The 22,648-nt window shown below is 48.3% G+C and overlaps 1 protein-coding gene across 1 annotated transcript in view; it reads right to left on the bottom strand.

Moving 5' to 3' along the window:
• Nucleotides 1-22,648, bottom strand: part of LOC149346271 (uncharacterized) — a 41,783-nt gene that overhangs the window by 6,950 nt on the left and 12,185 nt on the right. Inside the window, exons 6-10 of the mRNA XM_089541275.1 lie at nucleotides 22,212-22,449; nucleotides 15,109-15,274; nucleotides 8,410-8,513; nucleotides 6,920-7,082; nucleotides 4,132-4,332 (exon numbers count right to left, since the gene is read on the bottom strand). Coding sequence (XP_089397401.1) covers nucleotides 4,132-4,332; nucleotides 6,920-7,082; nucleotides 8,410-8,513; nucleotides 15,109-15,274; nucleotides 22,212-22,449 — 872 coding nt within the window. The remainder of the gene's footprint in view (nucleotides 1-4,131; nucleotides 4,333-6,919; nucleotides 7,083-8,409; nucleotides 8,514-15,108; nucleotides 15,275-22,211; nucleotides 22,450-22,648) is intronic.

The raw sequence follows: 22,648 nt of genomic DNA, 5'->3' as shown, positions 1-22,648 counted from the left end.
CGTTAGCGCCACTAAATCTTGAGAAACCGATATGTCGCCGATGTCCAACAATTAGCATTTGGTCCATTTTTTCCCCTGTAGTCTGAGCTGTGTGAAGGGCCATATTGAAGGCCTCGAAAGAGGAGGCCTCGAAGGCCTCGAAGGAGCCTCGAAGGGTAGTCAATTTTGCTATCCAACAAACTGCTTCGTGTTTTTCACGAAACACTCTTGAGAAATATGACAGACGAGGAATTGTTGATCGTTGACTAAAAGTCACACACTGTCACCTCATTTTCTATGCACAGCGTGATCATAATGCCGCCAAATATTTATACTGCAAAGCGCTGGCAATTGAGAGCGTGCTGACACAAAATCTCTCATGCAGTGGGGTAATGCGTACTATACGGCATGCAAAATGCATGCGGTGAAATCACGACACAGGGCAACAAATAGTTAATGACTCTTTTTCATGCACCGCAGAATGATAAAACGTAATGGAGAAGACCGTTGCAGACATACTTGTGCCTGCCAAGCGTGTTGTCGGAAACGAAACCAACTTTTTGAACGCTTCACGCGTTTATGACGAGGTCGATTCAGTCTGAGCACACAGTTTCGACATCCAAAGCACAATGCGACCAACTGAAAAACACGCGGGGCGGTCGGGTGGGGCGATCATATACCGGGTGTTTTTTTTAGGTCCAAAATTTTAAAAGAAAGGTATATTCCTTTAGATTTATTTTAACCCTGGGGCTATACAGAAAGCTACGGCGGACGCCAGGTAAGAGGCAAACTACTTTAATTAGTTCGCTGATTAACCGAATACGTTAATTAACTATTATAAATTTTATTTTAGGGGATATGTTGTATTAGCAGAATTGGACATCATCTTCCAGACTGTCCAGCCAAGAAAAAAAATTTTCATGAAAATTTTTTGCGTGCGTTACGAAGCCAGAAAAAGTCACCCTGGTAGGCAGCTTCGCACTGTTACACAGCGTGCGTCTGTGAGCGCCTATGACGTAGTTCACTCCGCCCTGCGCTTTGTGTCGCACGGTTGACGTCGCCTGAAGCACAGATGGGCGGCTGGCGGTATCGCTGCCCGTTTAGCTTCGCTCAGCGGCCTCACGGAATGCCGCGTTGGACCAAAAACGCACGGTCATTGCACTTGCGATCCGACCTCAGAGGGACAGCGGGCCGTTCCGTTTGCGGAAGGGGCAAAAATAAAGGCTCGAGTCATTTGCGCGTGTGGTGTGTCACAGCATCGGCCTCGAAATGCCGTCGCGGAGTGAGGGAAGGCTATCCACTTAAGAAAAAGTAGACATGGTTGTCGCATATGTTACAATGGCCAAGAGAAAGCGTCTGGCGGCGAAGTTCTATGCTTCCAAGCACCCGGGGCGTCACCTTCTAGCGGAGACATCATTTAAGAGGATTTTCAACAAATTTGCTTGTACAGCTTCTGTGTCATCAGCAAAGAGGTCTAAAACGTATGTTTCGGATGAAGAGTTTGAAATCGGTGTGATTGCGTTCGTAAGAGCGAAGCCAGAAGCCAGCATTCGACAGACAGCCCAGTGCGCAGGTTCAAGCATGATGCCAGTATGGAGAGTCCTTGTCAAGCACTGCATGTATCCTTTTCCTGTGAGTCTTCACCAGCAGCTGAGTACGACAGACTTTGAACGAAGGCAGGATTACTGTAACTGGGCCCTGATTAGTACGACAGAGATCCTTGCGTTTTACACAAGGTGATCTGGACGGATGAAGCACAGTTCTGTCGCAATTCGTCTGTGAACCTGCACAATGTCCATTACTGGGCTGATGTGAACCCTCACTGGCTTCGAGCCCACAAACACCAACAGAGGTGGGCAGTGAACGTTTGGTGGGGCATTTTCAATGGACAAATCATCGGCCCATACTTTTATGAAGAGTCACTGACTGGGAAAAAGTACTGCGAAGAAACTCACGAAGAAACTCACGAAGAAACTCACGAAGAAAAAACCAAGCTTTCATAGATGAACCTGCCAGTGTAGAGAGCCTAAGACGAGGATCATCACAGCATGAGCTGCAGTTGAGCCTGCAGTGCTGATGCGGGTACTTGATTCTGTACCTGAGCGATACATGATGTGTGTTGCTGCCGAGGGACAGCATTTCGGGCATTTCTTGTAAAGGTTCTGTGTGCTTCTAGCACCGCTTCCCAGTTTACACGCCAGTCCACAAATTGTAATTTTGCCACTAATGCAATACTTCGATAAAGTCTTTCCGTTAAACCTGGACACGTTGCTTAACTGCTGGAAGGTAAACAATCAATTTCTTGTTTTGTCTGTTCAACTTCAGAGTTCTCTGTTTTCAATGCCAGAAGATTGCTGTCAATCAACCATGATATGGACGTTCGCTTGCGTCAAGTAGGTTTTACAAATAGGCAACGTCGCTGTGTAGACCGATTAGCAAGACTTATTTCAGTAGTGAAATTTATCAGGCACTGCACGTTGCATGTTCTGTCACCAAGTTAATTGTGAGGCACCAAAGCGTCACTTCAAACACCATCTAGAACGTTAAGATTGGGTGACAGCTCAATTATCGAGAGACTCGTATTCTGTCTCGATCGGAACAAGTGCCTTGAAGAGAAAATGAAATTAAATCCCCCCGGAGATGTGGCCAACCACAATAGTTCTTCGCAAAGGGTCTTCACGCGGAAGGTGTTTCCAATCAGGGCGTCAAGGCAGATAATACATCTAAGGCGCTTGGGCAGAGTTAGCGAAAAAAAGTTTTGCCGCAGCTGTTCACTTTGCGCACTCAGCTGTTGCAAGTGTCTCAAGCCTTTATTTCTGCCGGTTCCACCAGCGACAACGTTCTCGTAGTCACCCTGAGGTGGGATCGCAAGCGCAATGACAGTGCGTTTTTGTTCCAAAGCGGCATTCCGAGAGGCCGCGGAGCGAAGCGAAACAGGCAGCGATAGAGCAGGCCGCCCGTCCGGGCTTCAGGTGACATCAGCCGTGTGACACAAAGCGCAGGGCGGATTGAACTACGTCAGAGGCGCTCACCGCCGCTGCTTTACGGTGTGAAGATGCCTACCGGGGTGACTTTTTCGCGCCTCGTAACGTGCGTGAAAAATTTTTATTTCAAGTTTTTTTCTCGGTTGGACTCTTTGGAGGACGACCTCGAATTCTGCCAATACAACATACCCCCTAAAATAAAAATTAGAAAAGTTTATTAACATATTTAGTTAATCAGCGAACTAATTAAAGCAGTTTTCCTCTTGCTTGGCGCCCGCCGTAGCCTCCACTTAGCCGCAGTGCTAAAATAAATCTAAAGCAATTTATCTTTTCTTTTTAAATTTAGGAACGCCTAAAAAAACACCCGGTAGTGGTCTCATGCAGTGACAAGCGAAGTTGATGTGTTCGCGCCACCATGGGCTCGAGACCCACTGGCGGCCACAGTGTGTTTCGCCGTAAAGTGTTTTAAGGCGGAAGCCTTTAAAGGCTCATACTCGCGGCCATGACCCTGTCCGTCCGTCCGTCAGTTACATCTGAACTGAAAGGGAAACAGTCATTACCAGTCACAAGTCATGACTAACTAATCATTAACCAGTCATTACTAGCGAGTCATGACTGGTACCAGTCATGATTAGTTAGTCATTAACCAGTCATAAATAGTTAGAAATGAACCAATCATGATTTCTTAGGCACCAAATAATTAGTCATGACTAACTAAATATTAACCAGTCATCAACTAATTATTCATGACTACTTAGTCATTAACCAATCATGAATAGTTTGTCATTAACCATTCATTAATAGTTAGTCATGACTAGGTAGCCATGCGTCATGAATAATTAGTCATGGCTAGCCAATCCAAGTTGCCCCATAGCCGCCCCGCGTGTGCCCACGGCCGTGCAGCCAAAGTTGCGTCGAAAGGGTTTCGCCTCGCGCACTTTATTTAAGTAGATGGTCAAAGTACCCCCTGAATTTTTTCTCAGCTGGCCATCAAGCCTACAGGCAGGTTGCCACCTGTCCACCACGGCAGATGGGCGATCTGCCTTTAGGCTTGGGACAAACAAACAGTGCGCGACATCTGAGAAAGGGGGTTTTAGTGCTAGCGCACCCAAGCGTTAATCGTGCATGCTTCTGCGTTTTAGGTCACTCCAAAGCGCTGCCCACTCACCACACCCGGAATCGAGTCTTGGTCGAACGACCTTAGATCGCACTCCTGGTACAACCCGTAGCTGCCGATTGCCGATGGGGTTGACTTTTCGTCGTCGGTACGTGGCACCCACCAGCGTCCCTTCAGGGTTAGGGAGACACCGATGGGGACCTCTAACTTGTGTTCAATGCGCAGGCATTCTGCCAACTTGCATCCTTCGTACTGCGAAACGAAAATCGAAAAGTAAGATTAGCTGCGATTCATTCAATGTAGAGACCACTGTCCAACATTCAGGAATGTATTTAAAAATATGGCTGGCGGCTTTGCCTTGCTATGCAAATAATATTGTGCGAAAGCACTGTTTTTTGCAGATGGACACTACCACTAACCACTCTAAAGCGCGAATGTGGTAGCCACAGGTCGAAGGAGACATTTAGGCGCATATCGCTTCCTCAAAATCAACGGAGCCTAATCCTTCCACTATTTTTAAGAAAGGAATCTCCAAACTTTCGTGGGTGGGCCACCCAAATGGGCAAAGCCGATTTTGATGGTGTCCCTGGTCGGTTCTGAACCTGGGGAGCTAAATTGTCAAATTTTCCGTGGCGGGCCACCTGAATTTCTGAGGGGGGCCAAGCCATTTAAGGGGTATGCCAGGTCGGTTCCGAACGTAGATCAACTCACGTTACAGGTTTTAGGGGACAGGGCAACCAAATTTTTCGAGGGGGGCCAATTCCATTTTGAGTTAAAGTGAAGTCGGTCTTCCACCCGAGCACAACCACATTCAGTAGCCGTGAAATTCCGCCAAGATTATTCCAGGGCAAATTTAAGGCTTTCTGACCATATCTGGGACATACCCTCGTGTGCCATGCAGTGTGTTGCCGGCATCACACTGCACGGCCATCCCCACATTGAGCTCAGCTTGGTGTCCCACACGTCTCTAAAGCGGTCAAGGTCATTTAAGGTCGGTTTTCTGGTGGTCCTAACCATTTTACAGACATGCCTCATGTGCCATAAAGTATGTTGCCATCATTATCCTGCATGGCCATCCCCAATATTCAGCTTTGCTTGGTCCATTACCATGCGCACCCATTCCCGTACTGAGTATGGCTGAGTACTTTTCTTCGTGTCAGACATCCCAAAGCGGTGGGGGTAGACTAGAATTGCTTTCGCACTAACAACATCTGTTTCGTGCAGTTGAGGCACACTTTTGTTAGAACCCAGCATTCGCCCTTGTAAGAACTTGGGCCTTCCTATCCACGTTCTTAAAAAAGAAAACCTAACAGCGTTTAGAAATTGACCCACCCCGAAATATTCAAAAAGACCATCAACATTTGGAATCAGGCAGGCCGCGGCGGTTGCGTTACGATGGAGGCGAAACGTGAAAGGCGCCCGTGTGCTGTGCGATGTCGCGCACATCTGAAATTGTCAGGTGGTCGAAATTATTCCGGAGCTCTTCACTACGGCACCTCTTTCCATCTTTCTTCTTTCACTCCCTCGTTTATCCGTTCGCTTACGGCGCAGTTCCGGTGTCCACCGAGATTTGAGGCACTTACTGCGGCGTTCCCTTTCCGCAAAAAACAATTTTTAATTTATCACCCCAGAAAATGGATTAAGACGGATTAGTTGGGATTTGCGGGGACATTATTGGTGATTGGTGGGCAGAATAATGTGGGTTATTGTGCATTTGTTGGTGGTTTAATGTGGATGAGTGGCGATTAGTAGGTGAATTAAAGTGGTAGATTGGGTCGCGATAGTAAAATCCATTATGATAATCGAATGGAAGGTACTCGAACAATCACTCCTAACAATTTCAACTTTGAGCGCGCTGATGATATAACAACACCCTTGACCAAACCTGGAAATTTCGTTACAGAGAAACCGGTTGGGTTTTGGAAGAAACGAACCGAAGTGCTGCCGCATTAATATGTCTTGATTTGCTTTCTATTGCGCACCAGAGTGTCTAAGTGTTTGGCGTACGGCTACTGATGCCAGTGTCGCAGGATTACATCCCTACCATGGTTAACGAGTGTAGATAGCGGGGAACGGAAAAACGCCCGTGCGCTCTGCAATCTCGATGCACATTAAAGAGGCATAGGTAGTCGAAACTGACCCGGAGCCCTCTCTCGTAGCCCATATGTCGCATGGGACGTTAAACCCCTCAAAAGAGCTACCACTTTCTGCTGAGGTCCCTGGTAAGCGTCATATATTCCATGCTCTGCCTCTTATCGCTGGTAGCACTGGAGTGAGTGTCACAAATGGCGTCTTTTTTGTGCCTTGTCCGTTACTATGAATCTGGAATAATGTAATATCTTTTTAATATTGCTTTAACTACACGTGATCTGAAACCAATATTCTTGCTTGCATTATCAATTTTTTCTCTATTTGCATGTTTGCATCACTTCCGTTGCCTCACTCCACTGATGTCGCGTCTGCATTCTTGTCGGACCTTTTGACGCGATTTTTTGTATTTTTCTGGGTCCAGTCAAGAAGCAAACATGCTATACGAAGACCTACATTTCATCCTTTCATGCCTACACTCGAAGGGTTGATAAAGCAAGCGCTAGATTTTCCTGACACTATTTTTCATCAATAAAACAGCAGGCCTGGAACAGATTGGCTCCAATGGCTTTTATGACCTAGAGAACTGAAAGGTTTTTTTTTTTCATTCTCTGCAAAAACATCGTACAGCCCCGAATATGGGCGATTTCTAGTGAAGGTTAACGGGAAGAACCGTAGTTGGCATCTATTTTTTGGCATATCTAGAGGAAGGGCTCGCGTGATCAGAATTATTATCACCAGGAACACTTACGTATGTATGCGCGTAAGGTGCCAGGTTGCGCACAGCGGCTGGTATCTGGTAGATGTTTGGTGGCATTATGATGCACCTGAAGTTGGAAATCTGGCCCGAAATCGCATAAGGTTGGAAGGACATGTGCCCCAGGACAACAATGGCGTCTGGTGTGAACACGGACCTGCGGATACAAAAAGTCAGTGGTGTGAACAAATAGGCAAGCGCGCTTATTCGCCGTCTTTAAAGTGAACTTTTTGGTGGCATAGTTCTGAGTTGGTCTTCTGGTACGTCTCCTGCTGTTTCTGGATATTTTCTGTTCTGTGTCGTCGGTAGACCTAAGCGAGATCCTCCGCAATGTTCAGCCGTACAGAAAATCATTACTTTTAAGCTCCTGTCGAGCAGGCTTGGCTCTAAGTGATTCGAAGAGAGTCTTACGCACAACAAGAACACTCTTAGTATCTGCGTACCTTTCGGAAATGCAGCAAAGTACTGAGAGGGAAACCAATTTCACACCTGTAGTTCAGCCAAGCCAACTGCCAGTGCTTGCAGGCAGCTCGATGCCGAGTGGACACAAGCTTCGCTTGAGCAAGGGCCACGTTAGAGCATATACCATAACGTTTTCCTCGCATGTTACACGGAAGAAACTGGTTAGTGGCGAGAAACTTTCGCCATGTATCAGGGAGTAACCCTCACTAACCAGTGAGCTTGGAAAGGAGGCATCAGGGCAATGTTCCGACCCCTTTGAAAGAGTTTATTCTCCCGGTTCCGCATGCCTTTAAAGCCCACGTTCGCAATCTCTCCACCCTCCTCGTTACTGGATTTCTTTCTGTTGAACTGGGGTATTACTTCATCACGGTCTGGCAGGCCAACCAGTTCGTACCCTTTAGCAGCCATTCTGTCCAGAGAAGATTTTCAGGTTCAGGCTCCACAGCTTTCCCCTCACGTTTTTTCCCCCTCAGAATAATGCCTGATTTAAAACCCGCCAGTGATATATCATTTGCTCAGACAGACAAGTTCTCTTGTCGAAACGTTGTCTGCGAATCAGAGGCTTCTGTCCTCCCCCTTGTTGACTTTGTGCTGTCGAGAAACACATTTACTTCCCTTTCTCCAGCAGCGATCCCTTCCAAAGTAGATATGAGAATATCTATGACGCCACACAAATTAACCGTCCAGTATGACTTATCATTCGAGTGCATGCTCTGTGGGGAACATTTTACGGCTTTAACTGTGGCGCAGTCAAAGCTGCATGTCTTAGACGCAAACTGTCCGCATTTTGCCACAAGCTGAGCAGATTGTCATTGATGTATGTCTAAGCCATAAGACACTAGTAAGTAGGCAATATTTTAAGTGCAGCGCATGTGTTTGTGGTGTTTATGCGATATAGATGAACTGGTGAGAAGGCCAATTCTGGCCTGTGGTAAAGCAATGATATTTTTAAATCGCCGACAGTAATCTAGTGCAACTAAGGTTCGAATGGTGGATCTAACTCTACGCAAACACATACTCACTTAATCTCTTGGCCGATAGTCTGGCATCCCCCGTAGCAGCCAAGGAAGGTGTATGGCGCAATTAGCCTCTGATGAAGCAAAGGCCGCGAGAATGTTACCGCCTCCTGCCGAGAAAAAAGCCTTCTATCGGGAAGGTACTTCAAGAGCACTGGCGCGATTGACGTGTTTGCCGAAGAACTATTCAGTAGCATCGGTCAGCGCTCCTCAAGACCCAATCGCCCAGCGGTTACGCACGAAATGCGAGATGCGCTTCTTGAAAATGCTCGTTCAGCAAACGTGACGGGGTAGCGACATATCGACGCTTAAGGCCAGAAGTTACAGCTAATGCGAACTGCGATTTGATGCCTTTGCGAGCATTTCGTGTTCTAATAAGCTCTTTGACCACGCTGTTTTGAACATACACACCGCCACCATATTGCCACGTATCATTGCAGTGTGTGTTCGTTCACGCTCAAGGCAGCAGGAAAGGGTCGTTATCACTTTTGTTCGTGGCGAGAGAAGCGACCAGGCTAATCTAGATTGTTCGCAGTCATGAAAGGCTGCATCTAGGTTTTTCCAGATTACCGTAGATGATCTTGACCTGTTATCTGGAAGTTTCCTTGCCGCCTTTAAATTGAGCGATGCCGCGAGCGGCGGACATTCGTAGTTCGACGATTGACGAGCACGCTTGTTGCTTACGCCGCCACCGAGTGATCCAGTTCTTTTGCGGGCGCAAGTCAGCCCAAATAAAGAGCTTCGTTTGCAAGTCTTTCTTGTGTCTTCCTGACGACTGGACTGCCGTCACTACAACGTGACATCTGGTGGAGGTGCGGGGTAGCCTTCCAGGTACCGGACAACCACTGCAAGTCGTGACGCGAGCCCTTTGAGTTTTTCGCCGGAAGACCTGACTCCAGTCTACCACGCAGCCTATGGAGCCTCCAGCCATGACTTACGCCGCAGCAGTGCGCCGTCCTGTACCTCGACGACGGGACCCAAGCCCCTATTGCCCTTAGCCAGCTGCGCTGGAGCGCCGCCCTCTCGCCCCAACTCGCCCGTCCTACGAGCGTCGTACACGGCCGAGGAAATGCGTCGAGTGGAGAACACCCGACCAGCGCCGCCCACGATGCTTCCACTGCGGAGAAGCCGGTCACAATCTCCGGTACTGCCCATACAGGAGAATGGGCATCCGAGGGTTCCCTTACGACGCCCCACGACCCGACCCGGCCAGCGAGCAGCCGAAATCGAGGATTTTTTGCGTCGGGAAGGATACTCATCGCCGAGCGGCCTATCGCGTTCTCCGTCGCCATCGTCACTGCGCTAAGTATCTCCTAGCCGAGGCTACGCAGTGCGTGGACGGTTCCCCAGCCCCCGAAGGTTAAACTGAATAAAGCAGCCTCTGGAGGTGAGGTTGCTTCTGAGCGCAAGAACTAAGATCCTCCATCGACGAAAACAGAAGACCATGCCCCCTACGACGACGACGAACCCTACGACAACGACGAACCCTACGACAACGACGACCCCTACGACGACGACGACCCCTACGACGACGACGACCCCTACGACGACGACGACCCCTACGACGACGACGACCCCTACGACGACGACGACCCCTACGACGACGACGACCCCTACGACGACGACGATCCCTACGACGACGACGATCCCTACGGCGACGACGATCCCTACGGCGACGACGATCCCTACGGCGACGACGATCCCTACGACGACAAATACGACGACAAATGCGACGACAAATGCGACGACAAATGCGACGACGAATGCGACGACAAATGCGACGACAAATGCGACGACAAATGCGACGACAAATACGACGACAAATACGACGACAAATACGACGACAAATACGACGACAAATACGACGACAAATACGACGACAAATGCGACGACAAATACGACGACAACACCGACGACGACGACGACACGGCCAGACTTGAAGCTTTTACCGCTGCCCTTACACATTATTAGGAACGCTAAAGGACTCTAAGTTCTCGAAGCATTCTCCGTGTTTAATTTAATTTTAAAGCATCGAGACGATGCTTCTTTGGAAGGGGGGTAATGCCACGTATCATTGCAGTGTGTGTTCGTTCACGCTCAAGGCAGCAGGAAAGGGTCGTTATCACTTTTGTTCGTGGCGCGAGAAGCGACCAGGCTAATCTAGATTGTTCGCAGCCATGAAAGGCTGCATCTAGGTTTTTCCAGATTACCGTAGATGATCTTGACCTGTTATGTGGAAGTTTCCTTGCCGGCTTTAAATTGAGCGATGCCGCGAGCGGCGGACATTCGTAGTTCGACCATAGAGAAAGATATTGGTAAAGAGCGGACACTCGGCGAAATCTGGCCCCAGGAAATGACGCGCAATCCTCCTCCTCCACTAGGTAATCTTCCAACTCCAGGATGGCGCCACCAGTCTCTAAACGCGCGCGCGCGCGCGGGCGGGTAGCCGGCGCGGCGGCTCAGACCCATCCGAGTGGCAGACAACGGAGCATCGTGGGGGCTGTTTTGTGCGCGTGAAAGCGTGCGGCGTATTTGTTCGTGCGGGCAGACCGCAATTTTTTTCGTCTCTCTTGCCCTTCGACGCAGAACTCCTCCTGTTTATGACGGCGGCAAGGTGAGAAATGTTTATTTGTGGAAGTACGCTGTATTGCATGCAATTTAGGCGGCCGCGCCGGCCGCCGTTGCCTGTCTGCAGTTCGTGAAGCGGCGCGCTCGCTCTGTGGCCAGCCGGCTGTTGTTCACGGCATTCTTGCAGTTTGTGACAACGTCAAGGAAGGAATGTTTTGTTTTTGCAAAAGTACGCTACATTTCAAGCACTTTATGCAAAATTACGCTGCATTTCGAGCACTCTAGCTTAGTACGCCGGCGCAGCTGTGAAGGGCGCGCGCACGCTGTGTCATGCTACGCCGTGGCGGGAGCGGCGGGAGGAATGATGCTGCATGATGCAGCCTCGCCGGTCCGTGCGTAGAGACAAAAAAAAAACCTGCCCACGGCCTGTGGCCCGACGCGCTGTGCCTAGCGGTTAGTTTTGCTTGGTTTCGCGCTTTCTCGGGACGTCACGTTTTTGAATGGCCCCCGACAATATGTAACTTCTTATGGGTGACATTTGTCGGTGTAAGGTTAAAATGTACTTTTTTGAAAGTGGGCGAACGGCGAAGACGACCGTTCCCGCGCAGCAAGTACGGGACCGTAGTTTTCAAGACTGGTGGAAAAAAAAGATGACGCACGAAAAGCTCAAAAACCTTACTCTTGTAGTACGTATGTATGTATGTAGTACGTGTGAAAGAGTCCGTTATCTGCGCTCGTGGAAACGCACATTTCGCCCGTGCATTGACAACACAGGGATGCGCTTTTGAAAACCGGCAAAAAAAGGCAACGCGTCGGGCTTTCTAAACTCTAAAGAGCTTGAAAACCAGGAACTGTTGCGCCGATAGTTTAATTTTCTATGCTTCTTAAAACATACGTTGCACCCGTGTGTTTCTCAGTGCTCCTAACACATTGTGTACTTCTGGTTCGTAGTCCGTGTTGTGGCCGTCTTTGTACGAAATATTCTCGAACAAACCGCGTACTCTGCTGTCCACCTAGGTTTTAGAAGGTAGACAATAACGTCGGGGAATGTAGAAATGCTTGCAAAAAGCTGATTGGTATGTGCCGTGTAGTACGGTATGTGTATTGTACTTTGCGCAACGACGTTCAGCACGCGAGTTTCGCAAAAACATGTTTACTCCGCTCGTAATTTCGTTCCCTCGCCGCTTTCGCACCTTTTCACTGTTTACTGAGTTACAATATAAGGTGACTGAGAATGACCATACTTGCGAATTTTTCAGGTGATGCCACCCGTCGGCAACACCTGCTGTGTGCCGTGGTGCCGCAACAGGATCAACTTGAGCAGGAGGCCAGGAACCATCTTCCGCATCCCACGGCTTTGTTTATGTTGCACAAAATAAATGTTCTCATTTCACTCAAACCCTGGTGTCTTTTGTGGAGTGCTAATATGTGGCAAAGGCTGTGATGCAGCTGCGTTCATGGCTGGTCAAAAGCACTCGAAATCTATTTAATTATACGCTGCCAACGGCGCAGGGGGCGCGGCGTATGCTAACATTCAAACCGCGCGCCCCTGAAACCGGAACCGGAAGTCGCCCCAGGCAGCGAGGCGCAGCGCATGCAGCCATTCAAACTGCGCGCGTTGAAACCGAAACCGGATGTTATGAGACTCCGCCCGCTTGGTGCGCTGCAGTCAAATGGGCCGCTGGGCCCTATGGGAGTGTCCGCTCTTTACCAATATCTTTCTCTATGGTTCAACGATTGACGAGCACGCTTGTTGCTTACGCCGCCACCGAGTGATCCAGTTCTTTTGCGGGCGCAAGTCAGCCCAAATAAAGAGCTTCGTTTGCAAGTCTTTCTTGTGTCTTCCTGACGACTGGACTGCCGTCACTACAACGTGACAATATTTATAGCGGCAAGCCTAGTGAAGCGTTGGCAGCAAGTTTTCTGTGACGCCACAGTTTCCGAATAAGCGGCTCGAAAGCATGCTGAAATATAGTCCAACTTCCGTTAATTTTGCCGCTTTAACCTCTACGCAGCACGATCGTTAGTTTAGGCGGCAATATACAGCGATAGTTCCTTGAGGTGCTCTCAGCGGACTAGATCGCAGCGCGTCCGTGTAGTCCATAAAAATGAAAAACTCGCACATTGTGTATCTTACAAAAGTTGACCTAGCAAAAGGTGCTGCCGAAAATCTGTGCTGCGTTGTCACGCCATCTCGGGAAGGATTTCTTAACTTTTAATTTGCTCCTCTGTCATTGTCCACTTTTTAAGGCGACGAATGCCTTGGGAACTCACATCGCCCTAGTGGGGGAGAAACCCGCCCACAAAGCAGTGGCGGACCAATGATGACGAATGACGGAGCAGGACGCCACGTTTGATACGCCTTGGCGCGTTGTGTGGTCGTTAACCTCCGGGCGTGAAACAAATTTTGGGGTAGACTTATGATCCGCCTTAAGAGTATGACGCGACAGAGTTAATGGTCATTTGTTACTTTCTTGTATAATTAGTCTCCCTTTCTATTCACACACACTAATTACCATACAGGAGTAGGCATACTATAGTCGGATTCAACTTAAGAACACAGCGGCTTTTTCGTGTCAGTGGACCCCCTTCAAGCCAATGGCGTCGGCCGATTCTCATGACCCTGCTAGTGTGACAAAGCAGAGAGCGGTAGATGAAAGTAGACAGTCCCCTCCCTCCATGGTCGGGGATAGGCTCCTCTCTCCATTGTGGCGGCGCTCCGTGCATTATCACGTAGCAGGGTCACGAGAATGGGCTCACGCCATTGGCTAGAAGGAGTCCGCTGACGGGAAATTCCGCTGCGTTCTTATGTTTTATCCGGCTATAGACCCCGTGATACACCACCAGACATTCAAGGACTCCCTTTAACAAAGTTATCGAACATGCCTATGCCGCAACGGGCCGCGTGTTCGAGTCCCAGTCGTGGCAAAGTTTATTTTCCTTTCATCTAAGTCTGTTCAGTGAACAGTGCGCCTTGGTGCGGGCGGCTTGTGCTTCGCAGGACCGGCCGCCAGAATGGTTGCCAGTTCCTCGCGTATGTGTAAATCTCCAGCCATTCTGATGCGCTGGTGGAGTGCAGTATACGAAGACGTGAGAATTTTTGTCTGCATCGCGGAATAGTATTTGCAAGTACGGCATTTGCTAGCTAAGCGGGTTTGATTTGGCCTACGGCTAGCGCGTCTGAGTCAAAACGAACTAGTGATGAGCTCGATTCCCAACTAATTGCCCCAATTTTTTTTCGGCCTCATTAATTTACTTGATATCCTTAAATACGGCATAATGACCTTTCAGTATTGGCACGACCTCATATTCACAATTTAACTTCGAGTTTTAAACTGTTTCATTGCAGAGGTCCTCGTGTGACTTCACCACCCACTCGACCAATCCTGAATTAGTGTGACAACGCTCACAGCTTTTCGCCGGAACATCCGCTCAAACACTGCCGCGTTAAATTGTGTGGTGGTTGTGGGACGGTTTGTGGGAACACAGTCCCCATGACTCGGCCGGGACTGTAGGCGTCGGCGGTAGGGTAGCCAGCGGCACCGCCGCACGACAGGCAGTGACTAGTGATTTATCACCTGCTCCCCATCTCGTGTTACTTCGTCACGGCTTCCGTAACGACCAAATCAAAGTAAGAATAAACAATAGGTTTCAAATTACGCTGGCCCCTGTGCCCTGCAGTGAGCATTATAATGAAATGGCTGATGGACAACATTGCGGCTCCCGTTGTCACTTTGCGACTCGTGGAGGCGGGTGTCTTCTGATGCGAAGGGAAATGCTGATTATGAAGACCATGGACGGCGGACCCAAATATTCGTGAGAGCCTTGCTATGTGCTTTCCGGTGCCCGAAAGATTTCTGTGGGCATAATCTGAACGCGAAATGCTTTTGCGTCCCAGCGCTCGCCTTTTACTTGAATGTCATGCTAAAATGCATAATGTGGTCGCTTTCAGGTCCATCCCAGTTAGTCGCAAAGGAAGCTCTACTGACATTCATTTATAAGCTGCAGACTGGAATAAGCCATCGTTCACGCAAACTGAATGACTGTGAAATGACCGTGCCCATCAGTGAGTGAGTTTCCTAAACACGTTTACTGCTCATCAACCAAACTAAAAGAGGGAGAGAGAGATAGACAAACCTTGAGCGCTTGAAGTGCAATCTTGAGCATAGCCGCGTTTCCTTCCAGGTACACCTTGTGAACGTTCATGGCTCCCCAGTGGTACACTTTATTTGTCAAAAATTTTTCTTCCACCCAGGGTGTCGCTTGCGTCTTCCTGAGGCCGTTGACGAAGTCTTCAAGCGCCCTGTATGCATCGATTGCAAGAAAAAGGTTTGAGCATAAAACAAGATTTCTATGGAATACATAAAGTGAATATTAAGGATAGAGAAGCCAAGAGCAAATCTGGAAAAGAATAGGTCGGTTGTAATTTCTCTGATCGTCCAATGCGTTTCAATGTACTGAGAAAAAAAAGGAGGCTAAAAACCTCTTCTTTGTTTATTCTTATTTATTTATTTAGGAATACACTCTTTCACAGCTGCGAGGCGTCACAGTTACAGGAGATGAATAGTAAAAAGAAAAAAAAAAGACACTGGACCTGTTTATCGCCTCTCCATAGATTGCCTACAAGCATTGTGAAAAGCTTAGCACTGATACATTGTACCCTAGCGGCACCCATAAGGATAGTAGTAGAATGGGGACAAACGAAGTGGGCTCCGCTTTGCAACCAAGAGTAGACTGCTCAAGTGAGCTCAGCCTTAAAGGACTATAGGCACCAAGTTTTTCTTGCAGGTTTTCTTCTTTCAAACGATGCGCTAAACATAGGTATACACGAAGCACCCACTGGTAATCGCCTACGACCGGTAAATAATTTCTAACTGAATTTCTTCTTGAACGCTCTTTCGGTTTCATGAGCCGAACGATGGCTGTGATGCATAGTTGATGTTTAGGTCACGTGAGGCCCAGAAAACTGCAATGTAACTGATGATACGTCGTTTGTTTTAATTCTAGCTAAACAAGCAGGCTGGTTTAAGTGCTGTAGTGAGTTAAAACTACGTATCAGCGTTTATATTGCTGTTTTTCTTGTCCATTACGTGATCTAAACTTCCACTATACGTCACCGAAACTATACATCGAAACAGCATTAGAGAAGAAATCGAATTATAAATTATTTATCGGTTGTAGCCAAAACCCACGCGGTGATCCATGTATTCTAGTGTCTAAATCACCATTTGAAAGAAAATACGCGATAAAATTTGGTGCCTATGGTCCTATAAATACGGCAAGCACGGAGAAACTAAGCACGCATACTTTCACCACCTTGTTTGTGACTCGTTCTGACAATCCAGACTGTTTTTTTGAGCTATTTATCGCAGTTAACCTCTCCTTGACAAAACTGAGCACCACGTTCGCTAATGCTTAGTATTCTGCCTGTCATTAAATAAGGCCTCAGACCTTCCTTCTCCACTGACGAAGTCGATCCTCTCCTCTCTGTAGAGGCTGAGCTAATCCTACAACACAAATTGAAACGAGAGTGCAAAAACACCCCACATCTTCTTAAGCAGCATCATCGTCATCGTTAGGAAATTAGCTTTAACTTCAGGATGAGATCTTCTGCCATAATAATCCTCTTATTCTGCCCTCCTCCGAGCCATGCATGATTTTCTGATCCGGTGCATCCGGAGAATTCTTCATTAACAGTAACCATCTTTGCAATCACTTTGGATTTATTACGTAACTTTGTAAGAGTGGCGTTTTTTTGACCTCTGCACTGCTTGTCCGACCGATTTCAACTCCCCCTCTTGATTGCAGCTATGATAGGGTTCCTGGTCAAGAAACACCAGAGCATGAATTCTGACAACATGCATCGTGCCGTAATGTTCGTAAATTGTAGATTACCAGCGTGCTTTGGCGCTCGACCGAAACCCGACATTTGTCCGAGTTTGTCGGAACGTGATCCTTTGGATGCCTTGTAGGCGATTGATAGCAGGCTAATCGGTCCACAACTCATCATTTCTGTTGAATGTAGTTTCTCTTGGAGTACGTTGTGACCACTCCTCCAAGCTTTGAATGCGCAAGAGTTCAGGAGGGATTGAGTACACACGATTTCAAGCTTTTTTTTTTACCCCAAAAAAATTTAGACCCTCCGCAAACCTGCACTGGGATAATTTTATACTGCCGCTGCTCCCATCTGCAATTTTTCGGAGCTCGGTTTTTTCGTTTATTACTTGCCGCCGCGGTGGCTCAGTGGTTATGGCGCTCGACTGATGACTCGAAAGACGCTGGTTCGATCCTGGCCGCTGCGGTCGAATTTCTATGAGGCAAAATTCTAAAGGCCCGCGTACTGTGCGATGTCAGTGCACGCTAAAGAACCCCAGGTGGTCAAAATTTCTGGAGCCCTTCAGTACGGCGTCCCTCATAGCCTGAGTCGCTTTAGGACGTTAAGGCTTCAAAACCATAAAAAAAAGTTTATTAGTTGGCAGCATTTAAGCGATTACTGGTGTAATTTGGCTCCAGTACATTTTCTTAGCTTCTCGGCAACAATACCCGTCTTCTTCAAATTGGTATTAAAATTGTTTGCTCCTTTGACGTTTATCTTGTTTGTGCCTGTCAATCGAGATTTAATGCAAATATACGTAGACAAGACAATAACGACGGGACACACACCAGTCCCCTCCTGCTGTCCGCGTCTATTCGCACTAGTTACTAAGTCTCGATGCAATAACCAACTAGCCCAATTAATAACATCAGCCTGTGATTAACAGCTTTTGGTTGCTTTAATCTGTCCTCAGCTCACTTCCAGTGAATGTGGACTCGCCTTCCTCCATTTATACAAGCCGCATGCCGCGCCGGAGGCCTGCGCGCTTGCTCCAAGAGTTTTCATGTCTATCAGAGTAAAGCTTGCGTTCCCGGAGTGCACTTGTACTTTTAGTTCACGAGGCTGCTTCATGGCAAAGCCGCTACAATTAAACCCCGCTCACTCGCGCCTCGAATTAATTTTCCTTCGCCGTGGGGCAAAAAAGGCATATAGCCCCTTAGAATAGCTAGAAGTAATTTAAAACCATTGTTAGTTGAGTCAACATATTTGCCAAACGCTTGGCCGACCTTATTTCGCACGCCGCTACGGGTGCTCTTAAAAGGACCCTTCCACAGCTATTTCCCACCGGGGCGTAACTGTGCAAAGACATTCTTCACACGTGTACTTAATATTCACTTGCGGCAACAGAACTAGCATATACGAAGAAGGGTTTTTACCACGCACGATATAAATGGGGCTTCCACGAACCAGCTCTCGGTTTAACAAAGGAAAGAGTGCTGGCGGAAGGACACATGTTGCAGCGTCGTGGCATGTTTGCGCCAACATACATCCTTGAAAACAGACCAGAATAACGGGCTTTTTTTTTTCTTATTCAAGCACTAAGTAATCCCAAGTTTGCACATGGCATGGCACATGCCGAGATATCATTTCTGACAGCAGCACACAGGTGCCACAAAGAATAAAAAGTGATTACAACCTATAAGATGTGTCCATTTTCAAGACTATGACACATACAGAAGAGATATGCATCAGGAGACGTACTTGAAATGTTACAATCAACGCAGTTTTAGATTTCGTGGCGTAAAGAAAGAACCCGGGGCTACATTTTTCAAAGTTTTTGTTACCCTTGCTTATCCTTCGCCTCTCTCATCAACAGCGGATAGCTATCATCATAGAGTATAACTAGAGGGAAAGATGGCGGCGATACACTTCATTCACCACGGAGAGGCGCAGGAATGTCGGGAAGACTACGTTCCTGACTTGCCTTGGCTATTTTAGGTCATAAAACGTGGATTCAGCCGTAAAAGTACGCCTTTTTTAGGCAAACCTGGATCAAATGCTGTTCATCTTTTAATACCGGGCCGACACCTAACTACTACTTGCGTTAAATCTATTGAAGAAGTGACACAATACAGAAATAACCTAATCTGCGCACAGAGGCGAGCCTCGCGGCACGACTGCCAATATTAAGGTACAATCCGCGTTTTCGGCCTAAAAATAGCCAAGCCAAACATGAAATCTAGTCTTCCTGGCATTCCCGCGCTGGTTGAAGTGTTCCTTAAGAGACTCGCTTAGACTGTGGCACCAGCTTTTCCTCTAGGTAACATTAGAAACTTTATGGCCTCTGACGTCAGGGTTGAGAGCCGGCAATCAATTCGGCCGAAGTGCACCGTTATCAGAGTTGATCATGATCAGTAGCAGAGGGCCTGAAGCACAAGAGGAAAGCAACATAATATAATATAACGTAATATAAGACCCCCCGATCTGATTTTGCATTCTCAGGCGTGCATCATTCTCGAAGGGAGGGCACCGCCAATGGCACCTGAAGTTTGCAAAACTTTTATTGCGAAAGCAATACTACTCTCACTTTCATCTCCTCGCGTGGCGAGGCCACGGTAGCTACCATTGACCTTTAGCTTGACCTCTGCTATGACGTCATACCATCTGCCGCAAAAACCATGGGCCCTACTTGTGCCGTCGCGAGGCGAGGCCGTGCTTGGTAGCTGCTGCCTAACTCCTGCGCCCGCCGCGCGCGGCGCGCCTAGCGGTGTGACGTCACGGTGTGCCACCACCCCGGTGTGCCGGAGTGCCACCACCCAGTTTCAAAGGGGGCGCTCCCATCCATCCATCCATCCATCCATCCATCCATCCATCCATCCATCCATCCATCCATCCATCCATCCATCCATCCATCCATCCATCCATCCATCCATCCATCCATCCATCCATCCATCCATCCATCCATCCATCCATCCATCCATCCATCCATCCACCCATCCACCCACCCACCCACCCACCCGTCCGTCCGTCCGTCCGTCCGTCCGTCCGTCCGTCCGTCCGTCCTTCCGTCCTTCCGTCCATCCATCCATCCATCCGTCCGTCCATCCATCCATCCGTCCGTCCGTCCGTCCGTCCGTCACCGCTGCAAGAGCAGGGCTTCAACTTGTGCCGTCGCGAGGCGAGGCCGCGCGTGGTGGCTGCTGCCTAACTCCTGCGCCCGCCGCGCACGGCGCGCCTTTCAGCGCTCTTCATCACACACCGGGATAACGGTAATCTACACACGACCACTTCAGCATTGCATTGGATTAGATTGGATTGGATCGGATTAGATTACATTGGATTGGATTGGATTGTATAACCGATGCATCACCACAAGTCTAACCACAGCACCGCCACCAGCTACACTACCAGCTGAACCATGGCGTAGCTACGGATATTGCTTTCGCAATTACCGGGCTTAACCAAGCTAAGCCACAGCCATTTTTTTGCGCTTGACGAAGGGCCTTGAGAGGCTGGAATATTGCTGCAGCCAAAGGAGACAACAGTCCACACCGCTGCTCTTTCCACTTATCGTGGCTCCCTGCTCTGTTAGGAATCCTCTCGCTACCCGTTGCCTTAGCGAGTGCTAAGCTACGCGACAACCTTGTCTGCAGAGCAACAGAAGTTACGCAGCCTAAACATTCCCGCTCTTGCTATGCATCCAATTATTCATTCTTTCTTAAAGTACAACCACAAGCAGTTCTTTACTAGATGGCGCCAGCAGCTCAAGCGACGGACAGAAGTTGCCGCGGGGAGAGCAATGACGGGCTTCCTTGCAGAGTCACTGGATAGGTTTTCCAGTGACTCTACTAACCTAACTTATTATTGGGTTTTAAGAATATTGGTTTAGAAATTGCAGTCTATTAGGCGGGAACGTCGCCCTAGTTGAGTGCAGACTGCTAGAAAACGGCTGCTGAGATTTTTTTGTCAAGGGCGTGCTCTGGGTGAAGAGCGGTTATGCCTGGAAATACGGTGTGCACGTGGAATAATTTTATCGAGCGCTAGGAAAGTGTGAGGTAACCTACGAATTAAACAAAAAAGAGGTGCTGCATGATGGGAAACGAGTGCTGGCGCATGTAATCGAGGTTTCACTCTCTGATGCTGCTTTTATGAGAGTAGTAAGGTAGAAATATTGAAATGCTGGCCAGTTGGTACATTGTAAACGGAAAAAAAACCAGTCACACAAAACGAGGGACAAGAAGAGTGTTCACACCACAACGACTGGACTAACAACTGAAGTTTATTAGAAAATACATAGTCCGAGCAAGGCCAGCAGAGCATGCGCAACAACATCATCACAAATCACTGAGCACAAGAGACAAGAAATCTCATCTATCGTGAACGACCTAAAAAGGCAAATTCTTTTTCGAGTAACCGCATCGAGGTTGTGCTAACACAATCATGGCCTGACAAACCGATATGATATGCTTCCAAGATTTCCCGCTCCTGTTTTGCCTTACCTCTGCCAAGAATCGTGACATTGCTGAGCAAAGGATAGCAGCCACATTCATTGCAATGGCGAGGCACAACAATGGCGAGGACCCTGGGGTCCGATGGCGGTGCAAACTTGCCTCGCCATTGCAATGAATGTGGCTGCTATCCTTTGCTCAGCAATGTCACGATTCTTGGCAGAGGCAAGGCAAAACAGGAGCGGGAAATCTTGGAAGCATATCATATCGGTTTGTCAGGCCATGATTGTGTTAGCACAACCTCGATGCGGTTACTCGAAAAAGAATTTGCCTTTTTAGGTCGTTCACGATAGATGAGATTTCTTGTCTTTTGTCTCTTATGCTCAGTGATTTGCGATGATGCTGTTGCGCATGTCTGCTGGCCTTGCTCGGACTATGTATTTTCTAATAAACTTCAGTTGTTAGTCCAGTCGTTGTTGTGCGTACGCTCTTCTGGTCCCTCGTCTTCTTTGACTGGTGTTGTTTTTCCGTTTACAGTAGTAAGGTGAAATGGCCTTTCGCGGCACGACCCTGAGCTGCCTTTCCACGGTATTACCCATGTGAGGTTAATGGGGACTCCAGCCGTAAACTGTAATTATTGCGTACTGGGTGGCTACACAACTGCTTGCTTGTACGTCCGAATGTGTTTTCTATCTCCCAGTGTAGTCGCAGACACCTCACCTCTCCTGAGCGTACCTCCTGTGTGCATTACGTCTTCTTTCCCTATTGCTGCGATTCGCAACACTCGGTAAATAACATGCAAAACAAGGAGTCTGCGTGAACTAGGAAAGGGGACATTAGTAGCAACCAATTCTTGAGGGAAGCACTGCTATGAGGCTTATCCCTAGGCATGGCGATTGATTTTCGCTCATCGGACGCGGTTGTTTGTCTCGGTGGCTGTTAGGCGCTTGAGAGAGAAACAGCGAGCGCAGTCTTACAGGGTGTCGACAGAACAGCCGTACTGCGTGTTCCAGCTTGCCGCCGCCAGTGCCACGAAGCTTGCCAGGCTCGTCGAGAGCGACCGTGCTGCCAGCTCGCCGCCGCACGGCAAGTAGAGCGAGTCGAACAGCATGAAGTCGCACACGCCGTCTCTTGGCGCAACAATGGGCTTGCTGCACGCCACGGTGCAGATCAGCGAAGAGTTCGTGGGTGGCTTGTTCAGGTAGTTGACGGTCTCTTTATAGGGGAGAGAAAAAGCACGCGAAAAAAAGAAAGATATATTACTGCGGGAACGTTTTTTCAAGGGCGTGATCTGATAATCACTAGGATTTTTTGATTCGCTGTGATCGCTTGTGAAAGTTCCCTTTCCTATAGTGAAGAAACCTTCCTCGGGGATCAGCACTTCTGTGGATTGAGAAGGCCGCCGTGCTCTCTA

This window comes from Amblyomma mixtum, chromosome 4 (genome assembly GCF_055824585.1).
Source record: "Amblyomma mixtum isolate Tamu chromosome 4, ASM5582458v1, whole genome shotgun sequence".
NCBI lineage: Eukaryota > Metazoa > Arthropoda > Arachnida > Ixodida > Ixodidae > Amblyomma > Amblyomma mixtum.
This window is presented reverse-complemented; position numbering and strand designations above follow the sequence as displayed.